This window comes from Bombina bombina, chromosome 7, assembly GCF_027579735.1.
Source record: "Bombina bombina isolate aBomBom1 chromosome 7, aBomBom1.pri, whole genome shotgun sequence".
In the NCBI taxonomy this organism is placed as follows: Eukaryota; Metazoa; Chordata; class Amphibia; order Anura; family Bombinatoridae; genus Bombina; species Bombina bombina.
This window is the reverse complement of record NC_069505.1, coordinates 349,826,759-349,840,692: the sequence shown is the minus strand read 5'-3', so window position 1 is coordinate 349,840,692 and position 13,934 is coordinate 349,826,759. Positions and strand designations below refer to the sequence as shown.

General features: G+C 44.3%; 1 protein-coding gene across 1 annotated transcript in view; it reads right to left on the bottom strand.

Moving 5' to 3' along the window:
- Positions 1 to 13,934, bottom strand: part of STAB1 (stabilin 1) — a 1,127,460-nt gene that overhangs the window by 295,474 nt on the left and 818,052 nt on the right. The window contains exon 44 of the mRNA XM_053721023.1: positions 6,693 to 6,767. Within this exon, the coding sequence (XP_053576998.1) occupies positions 6,693 to 6,767 (75 nt within the window). The remainder of the gene's footprint in view (positions 1 to 6,692; positions 6,768 to 13,934) is intronic.

Here is a 13,934-nt window from a genome sequence, read left to right as displayed (position 1 = left end):
GGATTTGCGGTATGTTCGAGTCCCGGAACAAAAGTGAGCGGTACACCTGTACCTGCAAGACTCGTAATACCAGCGGGCGTTAAAAAGCAGCGTTGGGACCTCTCAACGCTGCTTTTTAACCCTAACGCAAGACTCGCAATCTAGGCATAGTTTTTAAACTTCCAGGATTCTTTCTGTTCTCACACTGTACCAAAAAATTGGCATAAATCAGACATAGTGCCCATATTTAAAAACATAAATTATGCTTACCTGATCATTTTCTTTCCATCGTGGGGAGGAGAGTCCATGGCTTCATTCATTACTTGTGGGAATTAAGAACCTGTCCACCAGGAGGAGGCAAAGACACCCCAGCCAAAGGCTCAAATACCTCCCCCACTCCCCTCATTCCCAAGTCATTCTGCCGAGGGAACAAGGAACAGTAGGAGAAATATCAGGGTATAAATGGTGCCAGAAGAACAAAACTAAATTTAGGTCCGCCCAACGGAGCAACGGACAGGAGCCGTAGACTCTCCTCCTCACGATGGAAAGAAAATTATCAGGTAAGCATAATTTATGTTTTCCATCTAAAGGGGAGGAGAGTCCACGGCTTCATTCATTACTTGTGGGAAACAAGTACCCAAGCTCTAGAGGACACTAAATGAAAAAAATGGGAGGGCAAAATGCGGACCCTAATCTGAGGGCACCACAGCCTGCAAAACATTTCTCCCAAAAACCGTTTCCACAGAAGCAAAGACGTCAAATTTGTAAAACTTTGTAAAAGTATGTAAGGAGGACCAAGTAGCTGCCTTACAAATCTGCTCCACAGAAGCCTCATTTTTGAAGGCCCAAGAAGAAGCCACAACTCTAGTGGAATGAGCCGTGAACCTCTGAGGAAGCTTATGTCCTGCTGTCTCATAAGCTAAGCGAATCATGCTCCTCAACCAAAAAGACAAAGAAATTGAAGAGGCCTTCTGGCCCTTGCGCTTCCCTGAATACACCACAAAAAGAGATGTAGAGTGTCTGAAGTCCTTTGTAGCCTGAAGATAAAACTTCAGAGCACAAACCACATCCAAATTATGAAGTAACCTCTCCTTTGGAGAAGAAGGGTTAGGACACAAGGACGGAACAACTATTTCCTGATTGATGTTAAGATTGGACACAACCTTGGAAAGAAATCCCAAGCCAGTGCGAAAAACAGCCTTATCAGCGTGGAAAACAAAATAAGGAGGCTCACATTGCAAGGCCGCTAGCTCAGAAACTCTGTGTGCCGAAGCAATAGCCAACAGGAAGAGAACCTTCCAGGAAAGAATCTTAATGTCAATAGAGTGCATAGGTTCAAACGGAACCCTCTGCAACACCTTAAGAACCAAGTTTAAGCTCCAGGGAGGAGCATACCGTCAAAACTATAGACTGAATATCTGGAAGCTCAGCGAGCCTCTTGTGTAACAAAACTGATAATGCCAAAATCTGTCCTTTTAAGGAACTGGCGGCAAGCCCCTTCTCCAGACCATCCTGGAGAAAGGATAAAATCCTGGATACCTTAACCTTGTGCCAAGGATATCCATGATTCTCACACCAGGACAAGCAAGTCCTCCACACCTTATAATAGATGCAACGAGTGACCGGCTTCCTGGCCTGAACTAGAGCATCAATCACTCTCTCAGAAAACCCTCTCTTGGCCAAGACTAAGCGTTCAATCTCCACGCAGTCAGCCTCAGAAAATCTAGATTTTGATGTTGAAAGGGACCCTGTTCCAGCAGATACCTGCAACAGGGTAACCTCCATGGAGGAGAAGATGACATCCCCACCAGATCCGCAAACTACGTCCTCCGTGGCCACAACAGAGCAATCAGTATAGCCGAAGCTTGCTCCTGTTTGATGCGGGCCACTACTCGAGGTAGAAGTAGTAACGGTGGAAAAAGGTAAGCTAGGTTGAACCCCCAAGGCACCGCTAAGGCATCTATCAGCTCTGCCTGGGGATCTCTTGACCTCAACCCATATCAGGGTAGCTTGCAGTTGAGTCTGGATGCCATGAGATCTATCTCTGACGTCCCCCATCTGTGACAAATCTCCGCAAACACCTTGGGGTGGAGAGACCATTCCCCCGGATGGAAGGATTGTCTGCTGAGAAAATACGCTTCCCAGTTGTCCACACCAGGAATGTGGATTGCTGAGAGCAAGCAGCTGTGGGACTCTGCCCATTCCAATATCCGAGAAACCTCCCTCATTGCGAGGGAGCTTCTCGTCCCCTCCTGATGGTTGATGTAAGCCACAGAGGTAATGTTGTCTGTCTGGAATCTGATGAAGCTGAACGACCCCTGAAGAGGCCACGTCTTCAGAGCATTGTGGATTGCTCGAAGTTCCAGAATATTGATCGGGAGAAGAGGCTACTCCCGGGTCCATTTTCCTTGTGCCACCCTGACACCCCAAACAGCTTCCCAGCCTGCCAGACTCACGTCCGTGGTAACAATCTCCCAGGACGGTCTCAGGAAGGATGTCCCTTGGGACAGTTGTTCCGGACGGATCCACCAAGAGAGGGAATTCAATGTCTGAACGTCCAGTGAAATCTGTTGCGATAGGTCTGTATGATCGCCGTTCCACTGTCTCAACATGCACAACTGAAGAGGTGTGAGGTGGAACCTGGCGAATGGAATGACATTGATGCTGGACACCATGAGCCTGATTACCTCCATACACTGAGCCACCGAGGGACTGGAGGAGGACTGAAGGACAAGACAGGTGGAGGCAATCTTCCTGCATCGCTGATCTGTGAGAAATATCTTCATGGATATAAAGTCTATTATTGTGCCCAGGAACTCCAACCTGAGTTGATCTTCCAAACATAAGATTGGAGCAAGAGAAGAAGAGCCCTCGAGTGATCCTCTGCAAGACTGAACGACGGCCTGGACTAGGATGTCATCCAGATAGGGTGTCACAGCAATGCCTCTGGATGTGGCAACTGCAAGAAGCGCCCCCAGAACCTTTGTGAAGACTCTCTGAGCCGTCGCCAGACCAAAAGGAAGGGCCACAAACTGGAAGTGTTGGTCCAGAAACGCAAATCTCAGGAACCTGAAGTGATCCCTGTGGATTGGAACATGAAGGTAAGCATCCTTCAAGTCTATTGTCGTCATGAACTGTCCCTCTTGAACTAGGAGCAGAATAGATCTGATTGTTTCCATTTTGAACGATGGAACAGCCAGAAACTTGTTTAAACATTTTAGGTCCAAAATCGGGCAGGACTTGCCCTCCTTCTTTGGGACCACAAAAAGGTTTGAATAGTACCCTAGACCCCTTTCTGCTGGGGGTACTGGTACGATTACTCCGAGAGAAGAAAGATCCCTAGAAAGGCGTCTCTCTTCTCTGGTCTCAAAGACAGGTTTGACAGGAGGAATCTGCCCCTGGGCAGATGCAATCTGAACCCTATCCTGTAACCTTGAGCGACTACTTCCAGAACCCAAGGGTCCTGAACGACCTGCAACCAGGCTTCTGAGAAGAGAGATAATCTGCCCCTAATTGGTCCGTTGACCGGTCTGGGGTTGCCCCTTCATGCCGATTTTGTCTCGGCGGGTTTCTTGTTCTGCTTAAATTGTTCCAAGACTGAGCTGGCTTCCAAGTTCCCTTGGACTGATCCACTTTCTTGGTGGGCTGCTGGCGTTGGGCCCTGTCCGCACGAAAGGGGCGAAAAGTAGAACCCTTAGGCTTAGCCTTCTTATCCTGCAGTAGGAAAGCGCCCTTGCCTCCCGTAACCGTGGATATGATCGAATCCAATCCTGGACCGAACAGCATCTATCCTTGAAAAGGAAGGGACAACAGCCTCGACTTAGAGGTCATGTCCGCAGACCACAATTTTAGCCACAGAGCCCTGCGGGCTAATACGGAGAAACCTGAAACCTTTTCATTCAGGCGAATAATCTGCATATTAGCGTCACAAATAAAAGAATTAGAGACTCACACCAATATGTCGCAGCACCAGCAACCGTGGCTATGGCTGCTGTTGATTGAAAACCACACCCGTTGTGCTAAAACATTTTTCTCAACATGTTTTCCAACTTTTTATCCATGGGCTCCTTAAACGACAAACTATCCTGTTGTTGTCCACTTCGCGAGCGTAGAGATAGCACCATCCACCTAAGGGACAGTCCCCCATAGCTCGAGCTGAGAGTCCGGGATGGGGAACAGTTTCTTAAACGAAGAAGGAGGGGAAAAGGATGAACCTAATCTCTCCCATTCATTTAATAATGTTAGCCATCTTAACAGGAACCGAGGTCTAAGGCACCACCCTGTCCTTGTATACCTTATCAAGCTTAGGAATCGAAGTTTCCTCCGGTAGTTTCGGTTCCGGAACCTCCAGCGTAGCAAGCACTTGCTTCAGCAAAAAAACGCAAATTTTCAATCCTAAACCTAAAGTCAGGCTCCTCCGCGGCCAGAGGATTAGATGACACGGATTCCGACCCAGGATGGCTTTCCTCCGAAGAATCGGATTAGTCCTCGTCAACGGATAAAGCTTCTGATATATCCATAGGCGTAGACAACCCCTGGGTTAGGCCGCCATGAAGTACCCTATGCTTGCGCTTAGCAGAACGTGGTAAAGCGCTAATCACTTTCGACATCGCCGTTTGCAATTGATCCGCAAAATCTGCCGGCCAGCGAAGCTCTCCCGCAGGAGGATTGGATGTGCCCTATGTGCAATCGGAGACCTCACGGGACAGGGAACCCTCAGAGGTGAACGGCTCAGTAGTAGTAGACATCCTCTTTTTTCTAGATGTGGCAACTTTATCAAGGCATGTGGAACATAGTTGAGCAGGCTGATCTACCAGAACCTCCTCACAATAAACACAGGTAACAGACTTAGTTAAAGAGAGAGTACCCTCTAACGCGTCAGAGTCCTCCATAGCTTGCACATTTATTACGGACTAGATTACAATAATAAAACGGCACCTTATAACCTCCAGTGGCCGGGGCACTCACCACCTCCTATGACCCGGACTACAGAAACCGCTTCTCGTCGGTCAAGCAGAGAAAATTGCTCAGGCCACACCCGGTCACATTGAAGTCTCACAGGACCGCCCCTGCACTAGGAAGAAAAAAAACGCGCCAAATCGGCTGCACAAAAACTCCCAGAAATGAACCTGTAAGTTTCACCCATTGCCAGAGCCTCATCTCGCACATAACACAGCAATGACACAATAAACAATGTAATATATAAACCCCCCTGTTCAATTAACCCTTTGTTCTATAAAGATAAAAGGTGTCACACTGTGACCCTGACTTCTTGCGTTATCAATATGTATGATAAAAAATGAAACGATCTTACCAGAATCTAAGCCGTAGAACAGGAACACGGCCCTTCAAGTGTGACAGGGTAATAGCATCGCTCCTGACATGGACTTCAGTGCAGAAATCAGGCAGCAAAACTCATCAACACTGATTGCTTATGGAGCTGTTAATATGAGTCAGGATGGTTTCGCAGAAAGACTCTCCCTGTATCTCTGGACTCTAACTTTCACCCAGGCTCTCACTGAGAGACTGACAGGACTACTTAAAACTCCAGTCACATTCAGAAGAGTACTACCCTCTATAGGAGACTACTCCAAATCTTCCGACACTTCTCTGCCATCCTCCCGTGATGAAAGGCAAAGAATGACTGGGGGATGAGGGGAGTGGGGACGAAAGGCAAAGAATGACTGGGGGATGAGGGGAATGGGGGAGGTATTTATGCCTTTAGCTGGGGTGTCTTTGCCTCCTCCTGGTGGCAAGGTTCTTAATTCCCACAAGTAATGAATGAAGCCGTGGACTCTCCTCCCCATTAGATGGAAAAGAGACCAAAAGATCAAATTGTCTCAGTCAGGTGCTAAAGACGGCTCAGAGCTGTCACTAGCACTTTCCCACCTTGAGGGAGATCTGGGGGCTCCCACCCGCTCCTACCCTGGCAATCTGGCCTGCATAGTGACAGGCATCGGCGGGGCTTCACAATTCAAGCGGTGATGTCACGCGCGATGATGTGATGATGTCACCGCGCAACTTTATTTAAAAAATACAATAGACAGTATAGGGAAATGGGGCATGCTGCTTAGAAGCCTGTATCTCCGGCATCTAAGCAGCTACAGACCCCCAAGACCCACCGTTGGAAAGGTAACCGCCTAATCTTTCCAACGGTATACGCTTTGGGATCTGAAAATAAAAAGTAAAAAAAATATATATTTAAAAAAAATAAAAAACACTCAAATCCAGCTTAGCACCCAGGTGAGAATGTGCTTAGCACTAAAAGGGTTAACATCCGTGGTGGGGAAATTATTTGAAAGATTAGTAAGGGATAATATACAGGAATACATTCTGAACAATATCATTAGTGGTCAACATGGTTTTATGATGGACAAATCATGTCAGATTAAAGTAATTGCGTCATATGAGTAACTTAGTAAAAAGGTGAACTTTTCACCTGTAGCAAAGGAATATTAACATTCATTTAATGTAAATGTTCCACAAATATTCAGTATTCATTTTGTTTTTAAAACATTTATACTGAATATTCGTTCTGAAAAATTTGTTCGAAACCATTTTCAAATTTGAACACCTTACTTTAGCTCTTCTAAAGCGTTGGAACAAAGTCTGTTTGTGCTTACATTTATTTCCAGTTTTCTATAAAACAAATGATTCTGCTCACATAACCAAAAGGTGAATTGCACACAGAAAATTATATAAAAATCAAATACCTTATAGCAAAGGTTGATTGGGTTACACAAATTTTTTCCATCACCTTCATATCCAGTACGACAGTTACATGCAACCTGTAAAGAGAAAAAATACCTGTATTTACAAAGTATATTGTTCATTGTCATAGAAAGTGTTGTTATTTTCATCATTTTAGTAATATTAACATCATATTTGCATAAAAGTAATACATAATAATAATAATTATAATATTTAAAATAATAATAAATGTAATTTTCATTACAGAATTTCTTTAATAGCATCTGAATATGATAAACCACATCCAAATGATGTGGCATTAATTCTATAGATTGTGATAGAGGTCTAAAATAAATTATACTTACTTAGGTCCAGATTACAAGTGGAGCATTCATTTATTATGCTCCTGAAAATGGGTAAATTCACTGGTTTACAGGCACGGGATAAATAACCAGCCATTACAAGTGGCTTGTTATTGCTGCCGCAAGCTTGCAGTAGCAATTAGCGCTAAAAAAAATAATCAGAAGTCATTTTATAAATGTGCATCAACTGGCCCCAAAAAACAAATATTTCACCTGCCCACCAGGAGGAGGCAAAGACACCCCAAACAAAGCAGTAAGTATCGCTCCCACTTCCCCTACCTTCTCAGTAGTTCAAGCCAAGAATAAGGAAAAGTAGAAAGACACAAGTGGTATAGGGGTGCCAAAAGACTGCTGCCACACATATATTCAGGGCGGGTTCGTGTACTCTCACTGCCAAGAAAGAAAATAATTTATCAAGTAAGCATAAATTATGTTTTCTTTCTAATGGCAGTAAGAGGCCGCAAATTCATTAATTACCTATGGGAAACCAATACCCAAGCTGTGAATGACACAAAATAAATAAGGAGGGAAAGGTAGAGAAGCCAGTGCTTAGAATTAGGCAACGCCGCTTGAAGAACCTTTCTCCCAAAGAATGCCTTAGATGAGGCAAAAACATAAAATATGTAAAAATTTGTGAAAGTATGTAAAGATGACCACGTAGCAGCCTTACATGTCTGTTTCACTGAAGCCTCATTCTTGAAGACCCAAGACGGAGACACTGCATGGGTAGAATGTGCCGTAATTCTGCTGCTGGCCTGCTTAAATATATGCCATGTGAATTAAACTCCTGATCCAGAAGGATAAAGTAACAGCAGTGGCCTTCTGACCCTTGTGCTTACCTGAATGCAGAATGAATAATGAAGGAGACTGACGGAATACCTTGGTAGCATGAAGGTAGAACTTTAATGCTCTAACCACATCCAGATTATGTAGCAACCTCTCCTTAGAAGAGGTCTGATTGGAACAAAAGGATGGAACAACAATTTCCTTATTAATGTTATGAGTAAAAACGATCTTAGGCAAAAACTCAAACTTAGTCCATAAAAAAGACTTGTCCGCATGAAAGATTAGATAAGGCAGGTAACATTGAAAAGCAGATTACTCAGCAAAGGCTCAAACAGAGTCTGTTGAAGAACTTTAAGATCAAGGCTCCCTGGAGGAGCAACAGGTGTGAAAACAGGTCTAATTCTAGCAATAGCCTGGACAAACGACTGAACATCAGGCAACCAAGTGAACTTCTTATGTAACAGAACAGAAAGGGCAGAGATCTGACCCTTAAGAGAACTAGCCGAAAAGTCCTTCTCTAAACTTTCCAGAAGAAATTGCAGAATCTGCAGGGTCTTCACCCTGTGCCAAGGGAATCCCCATTCAGCACACCAAGAAAGATAAGTTCTCCAGACCTTATGGTAAATACGCCTGGTGACAGGTTTTCTAGCCTGTACCAAAGTATCAATCACCCTGTCAGAGAATCCTCTCTTCGACAAAACTAAGCGTTCAATCTCCATGCACTCAGTCTCAGAGAATCTAGATTGTGATAGAAGAAAGGATCCTACTGAAGAAGGTCCAGCTGCAGAGGCAATCTCCACAGAGGAGCAGATGACAGTCTCACTAGATCTGCATACCAGGTTCACGCTGGAGCAACTAGGATTGCAGGAATTCCCTCCTGCTTCATCCGAGCTATAACATGGGGAAGGGGAACAACTGGGGGTAAAAGATATACTAGACTAAAGTTCCATGGAAATGATAAGGTATCTACTCATCCAACATGCAACTCCACTCGAGGATCCCTTGATCTCGTATCTTGGAAGCTTGGCGTTGATACAGGAGGCCATCAGATCTATATCCAGACACCCCCATCTGTGAGTGATCTTGCAAAACACCTCCTGGTTGAAGGACCATTCTCCAGAATGTAGTGTTTGTCTGAAAATCTGCTTCCCAATTGTTCACACCTGGAATGTGCAAGGCTGATATCTGACATTGGTATGTCTCTGCCCACTGAAGATACGAGAGACTTCCTTTATCTCTAGAGTTCCGCCCTGGTGGTTGACATAGGCCAGCGTAGTGATGTTGTATAACTGGATTCTGATAAAACAGATAGAATGAAACTCGGGCCAAGTCTGCAAGGCCTTGAAGATGGCCCTCAGCTCCAGAATGTTGATTTGGAAGTTTTGTTTTCTCTGGGTTCTCACAGATGACCCCATGCCACGCCCCAACCTGTCAAACTCACATCTGTTGTTAGGATCTCCAAGGATGGGTGTAGGAAGACCATTCCCTGAAGAGACTCTCTGGTTAGATGATCCAGATAGATTACTTTGGACAGGTCTGAATGGTCTCCATTCCATTGACCTAGCATACACAACTGTAGAGAACGCAAATTAAATCGAGCAAACAGAATAGCATCTAAATCTGCCACCATAAGGCCTATCACCTCCATAGATTGAGCCACTGAGGGGCGAGGGGTAGATAGAAGAAGATGACAGGCAGCCTGAAGCTTCTCCCATCTTTGCTCTGTGAAGAAAATTTTCATGCTGACAGAGTCTATGGTGGTTTCTAAAAGATAACTCTTGTGCTTGGAGTGAGAGAACTCTTTTTCACATTTACCTTCTAACCAGGAGTCCGAGGGTACCCTGTGTAAGAGTTTGCTGAATGTAAAGAGCCTGAACAAAAATGTCGCCCAAGTAAGGAGCAGCAGCAGCAATCCCCTGAAGTCTGAATACCCTGGGGGAGGAAAGCCCCTTTGCCCCAGTGACAGTAGAAATAATAGAATCCAAACATGGGCCAAATAAGGTTTTACCCTTAAATGCCAAGGACAGAAGTCTGGACTTTGACACCATATACACTAACCAAGACTTTAACCATAAGGCCCTTCTGACAAGTACAGCCAACAAAGATGATTTGGTGTTAAGTCGGATGACCTGCATAATTGTGTTACAAATAAAGGAATTTGCAATCTTCAGAGCTCGAATGTGGTCCTGAATGTCCTCCAGAGAAGAATTATCCCTCAGAGATCCTCAAGAGATCTGCTGGTCTTATCCTCATAGGTGTCATGTTTAACCTTTCTCTTCCATTGATCTGCAATATGTAATGCACTCAGGGCAGCAGTAACTGCCGATTGTAATTGCCCTACAAAATCCATAGGGAGAGCTATAATTCCTATGGAAGTATGGGCAACAAGACTGCAGGGTACTGCATGCAATGGACCTGGGGAGGAAGATTGAGGATATAGTACAGGCATGTCAGGATTAACAGAATCCTGCGAGGTAACAGGAATAGCCAAATTTACCTGGCTTACATGTGTTAAAGCAGGTGTATTAGTATTAGCCCCACTAGAATGTGACTTTAGGACAGAATGCAGGTGCACATCACATAATTTGGTAAGGGGGCAAACAGTGGACAACTAACACATCATGCATTTATTAGCTTCCAACAAAACCAGAGGGCTCACCTCCTCTTGTGTAAAGTTGGCAAAAGAGTCCCTCATCTTGCCTGTATAATAGCCCTCAAAGGCAATAAAATTCACCTCTCTAATAAAGTAAGCCCCAAATGATTGCTCTGTTTTGAGTGCGTCACCACCTCCCAGCATGCCACAAATTGCTACTGATCCCCTGTTGGGTCCAGAACATAGTGCACAGCAAGGACCTCAGAACTGAGTGCCAATGCACGCCAAACAGATGCACAATGTCACTCCATCTCCTGCTCTGACAGCCAACACTCCCCCAATACCAATCGTGCTGGAAATGTCAGGTATTCAGTATTCGGTATGTATTCCTCCATAGGAGAACGTTTTCTGGTCTAGCTCTAATATGGGAGTTTTTGCGGGCATATGCAGAAAACCTTCCTGCAATAACTAGTATGCCCATCTGTTAAGTCTGTGACTACTAATAGTCTGCACTGCTGAGAAGTTGAAAACTCCACACTGAGCATAAATAAATGGGGTCCCTAGTACTGATTGCCCAGCTCATCTTCATTGGAGGATATGTGGCCATAAAATCCATACTCTGAGTCTCCAATTCACCTGAGTTAGGCAACATGCCGTGTATAAGGGCTTAGAGAAATCCCAGGACTTACCAGTCAGAGGTCTTCATTACAGGAATCTTCTCCAAGTCTGCACTCTCAGCGGCTCCAGGTCTGACAGCAGAATCCTTAATTTGACAGGGACATAAGATATAAAGCAAAGCAGTATAATGAAGACTGGTTGCCTACAGGGGAGGATAGCATAAATGTACTGGAGGGAGACCTGTGAAATTTCCTGCAACTTCCAGAAGCTTAACTTCACCACAACTCTACTACGAGGATTACATGATTACTAACAACCCCCTTGTCCTCTCTTGCAGGAAACAATCCATTGAGGACACAAATTTAAAATATTCAGCAGAACACCTCTCTCTACCAACCTCCATTATACGAGGCAAAGAGCTACTGGGAGAGTAGGGGAAGTGGGAGGGATACTTATTGCTTTGTTTGAAGTGTCTTTGCCTCCTCCTGGTGGCCAGGTGAAGTATTTCCCATAGATAATGAATTAATTCATGGACTCCTACTGCCATTAGAAAGAAAATATGTGTAGTTCCTTGTAAAAAATAAAAAATTGTGACATCATTTAAAAAAAAAAAAATATCACTGCATTAGGCAGTTTTTGGTGGCTAAAGTTGCCGACTGTGGGGTGTTTGAAAATAAATGTTACTGAAAAGTGCCTCTACATAGATGTCAATGGGAACTGTGTGTTCCCTGTAAATATATATGTAAATGCTTATATACATATATATTTATGTGTTAATATGTGTTGCTGCCCATTGCTGTGCAACTTACCCCCTTCGCTGCACTAGTTCTCATGTTGTGTCTCACGGCATGAGAACGAGGCTCCCATTGGAGCCTATGGAAGCGCGCTCTTGTGAGCGCAAAGCTTCCCTACAATGTAAACACGAGGTTGTGGTCGCATTGCGATGTACTTGTAATACCAGCGCATATTTGCATGCGCTGGTATTACTCAGTTGAGCACAAATATCGCTTTCGCTGAAGCGATATTTTGCTCTCAACTTGTAAATCTAGCTCTTATTCTTTTGAGGTATAATTTGACTAGTGTAACATCAAAGTTATGAATCATTTCTTTCTAGTTAAGTATTCCATTGGAGAAGTAGAGAGCCAGATAAAATGTATTAAAGGGCTGCATTGTGCCCCCTGTGCCTCAGATTAAACAAGCCTTCTCTAGATATTTTAGGAAATCAGATTAATATTAATTAATAAAAGCACCTGCTGTTCCTGATCTGCAGGTATCTGTCTGCATATGGAAACGAAGCACGATCGGTGCTCCCCTTCCATACGAAGGCAAATGGCTGACCGTTACAGACATTGATACTATGTATGTCACCGTCTGTAACGATCATATGCTTGTGTCGGCAGGAGCAGCCCAGTGGTGGAGAGGCGGAGGGATTAGGAGGGGCCCTACATTGCTGAAAACAATTGAAGGGAGAGAGAGGGATGGGGCATTGTACTACAGAAAAGTGGTGAACTGGGGGAGTGGGGTGTGATGGAATAGGTGGGGGACCACTACACTACAGAAAAATAAAAAATATACTGTATATAAAAATGAAAAAATAAATAAAAATATGTATATATTAGGTACTGGCAGCCAGCCAGCCAAGACGCTTAGGCTACTGAAGTAACTTTCTGCCCTTTACGAGAAACAGAATAGTAAACAAATAAACAAGAACTTTGAAGTCTTAAAGGGACATGAAAGCCATTTTTTTTCTTTTGTGATTTAGAAAGAGCGTGTCATTTTAAACAACTTTCTATTTTACTTCTATTATCTAATTTGCTTCATTCTCTTGATATCACTTGCTGAAAAGCATATCTAGATATGCTCAGTAGCTGCTGATTGGTTGCTGCACCTAGAGGCCTTGTGTGATTGGCTCACATATGTGCATTGCTATTTCTTCAACAAAGGATATCTAAAGAATTGAGCAACTTAGATAATAGAAGTAAATTGGAAAGTTGTTTAAAATTGCATGCCCTATCTGAATCATGAAAGTTTAATTTTGACTAGACTGTCCCTTTAAGTAGTTTAACCCCTTAACGACCAACGACGTATGGGGTACGTCCTGCAAAAAAATGCAGTTAATGACCAAGGACGTACCCCGTATGTCGTTGGTCTTTGAAAGCGGTGGAATCGATCCTGATTGCTTCCAGCCGCTTTCATGTTATTGCAGTGATGCCTCGATATTGAGGCATCCTGCAATAACTGTTTTTAGCCATCCCATGCAGAGAGAGCCACTCTGTGGCCCTCTCTGCATCGGCTATCCATGGCAGTTATCGTTGGTGGGTGGGAGCTCATCCAGGGAGGTGGGTGGGCAGTCATTGGTGGAAGAGGGATCTTGTGCGGGCACGGGCGCGTGCGTGCACGTACAAGGGGGCGCGCGTGCATGTGAGATCTGTGCAAACAGCAAAAATATGCTGTAGATCTGAGGGTGGGAGAGAGGACTGGGGAGGGTGGTATTTTAAAATTAAGTGATCTGGGAGAGGGTGGGGGGTTGGATGTTGAGGGGGGCAGCTACACTACAGAAATAAAGAAAAATATTTAATAAAATAATATTTAAAAAAAAAAAAAAAAAACATTGTTATTGCAAACTGGGTACTGGCAGACAGCTGCCAGTACCCAATATGGCGCACAATAATGCAGGGGGGGTTAAAGAGCTGTTTGGGGGGGATCAGGGAGGTTGGGGGCTAAGGGGGGTCCTACACAGCAGAATAATTTTTTTTTATTTTTTTTTAAAAACTAACCCCCCCCAAAAAACTTTTATTTTAGTACTGGCAGACTTTCTGCCAGTACTTAAGATGGCGGGGACAATTGTGGGGTGGGGGAGGGAAGGGAGCTGTTTGGGAGGGATCAGGGGGTGGGATGTGTCAGGT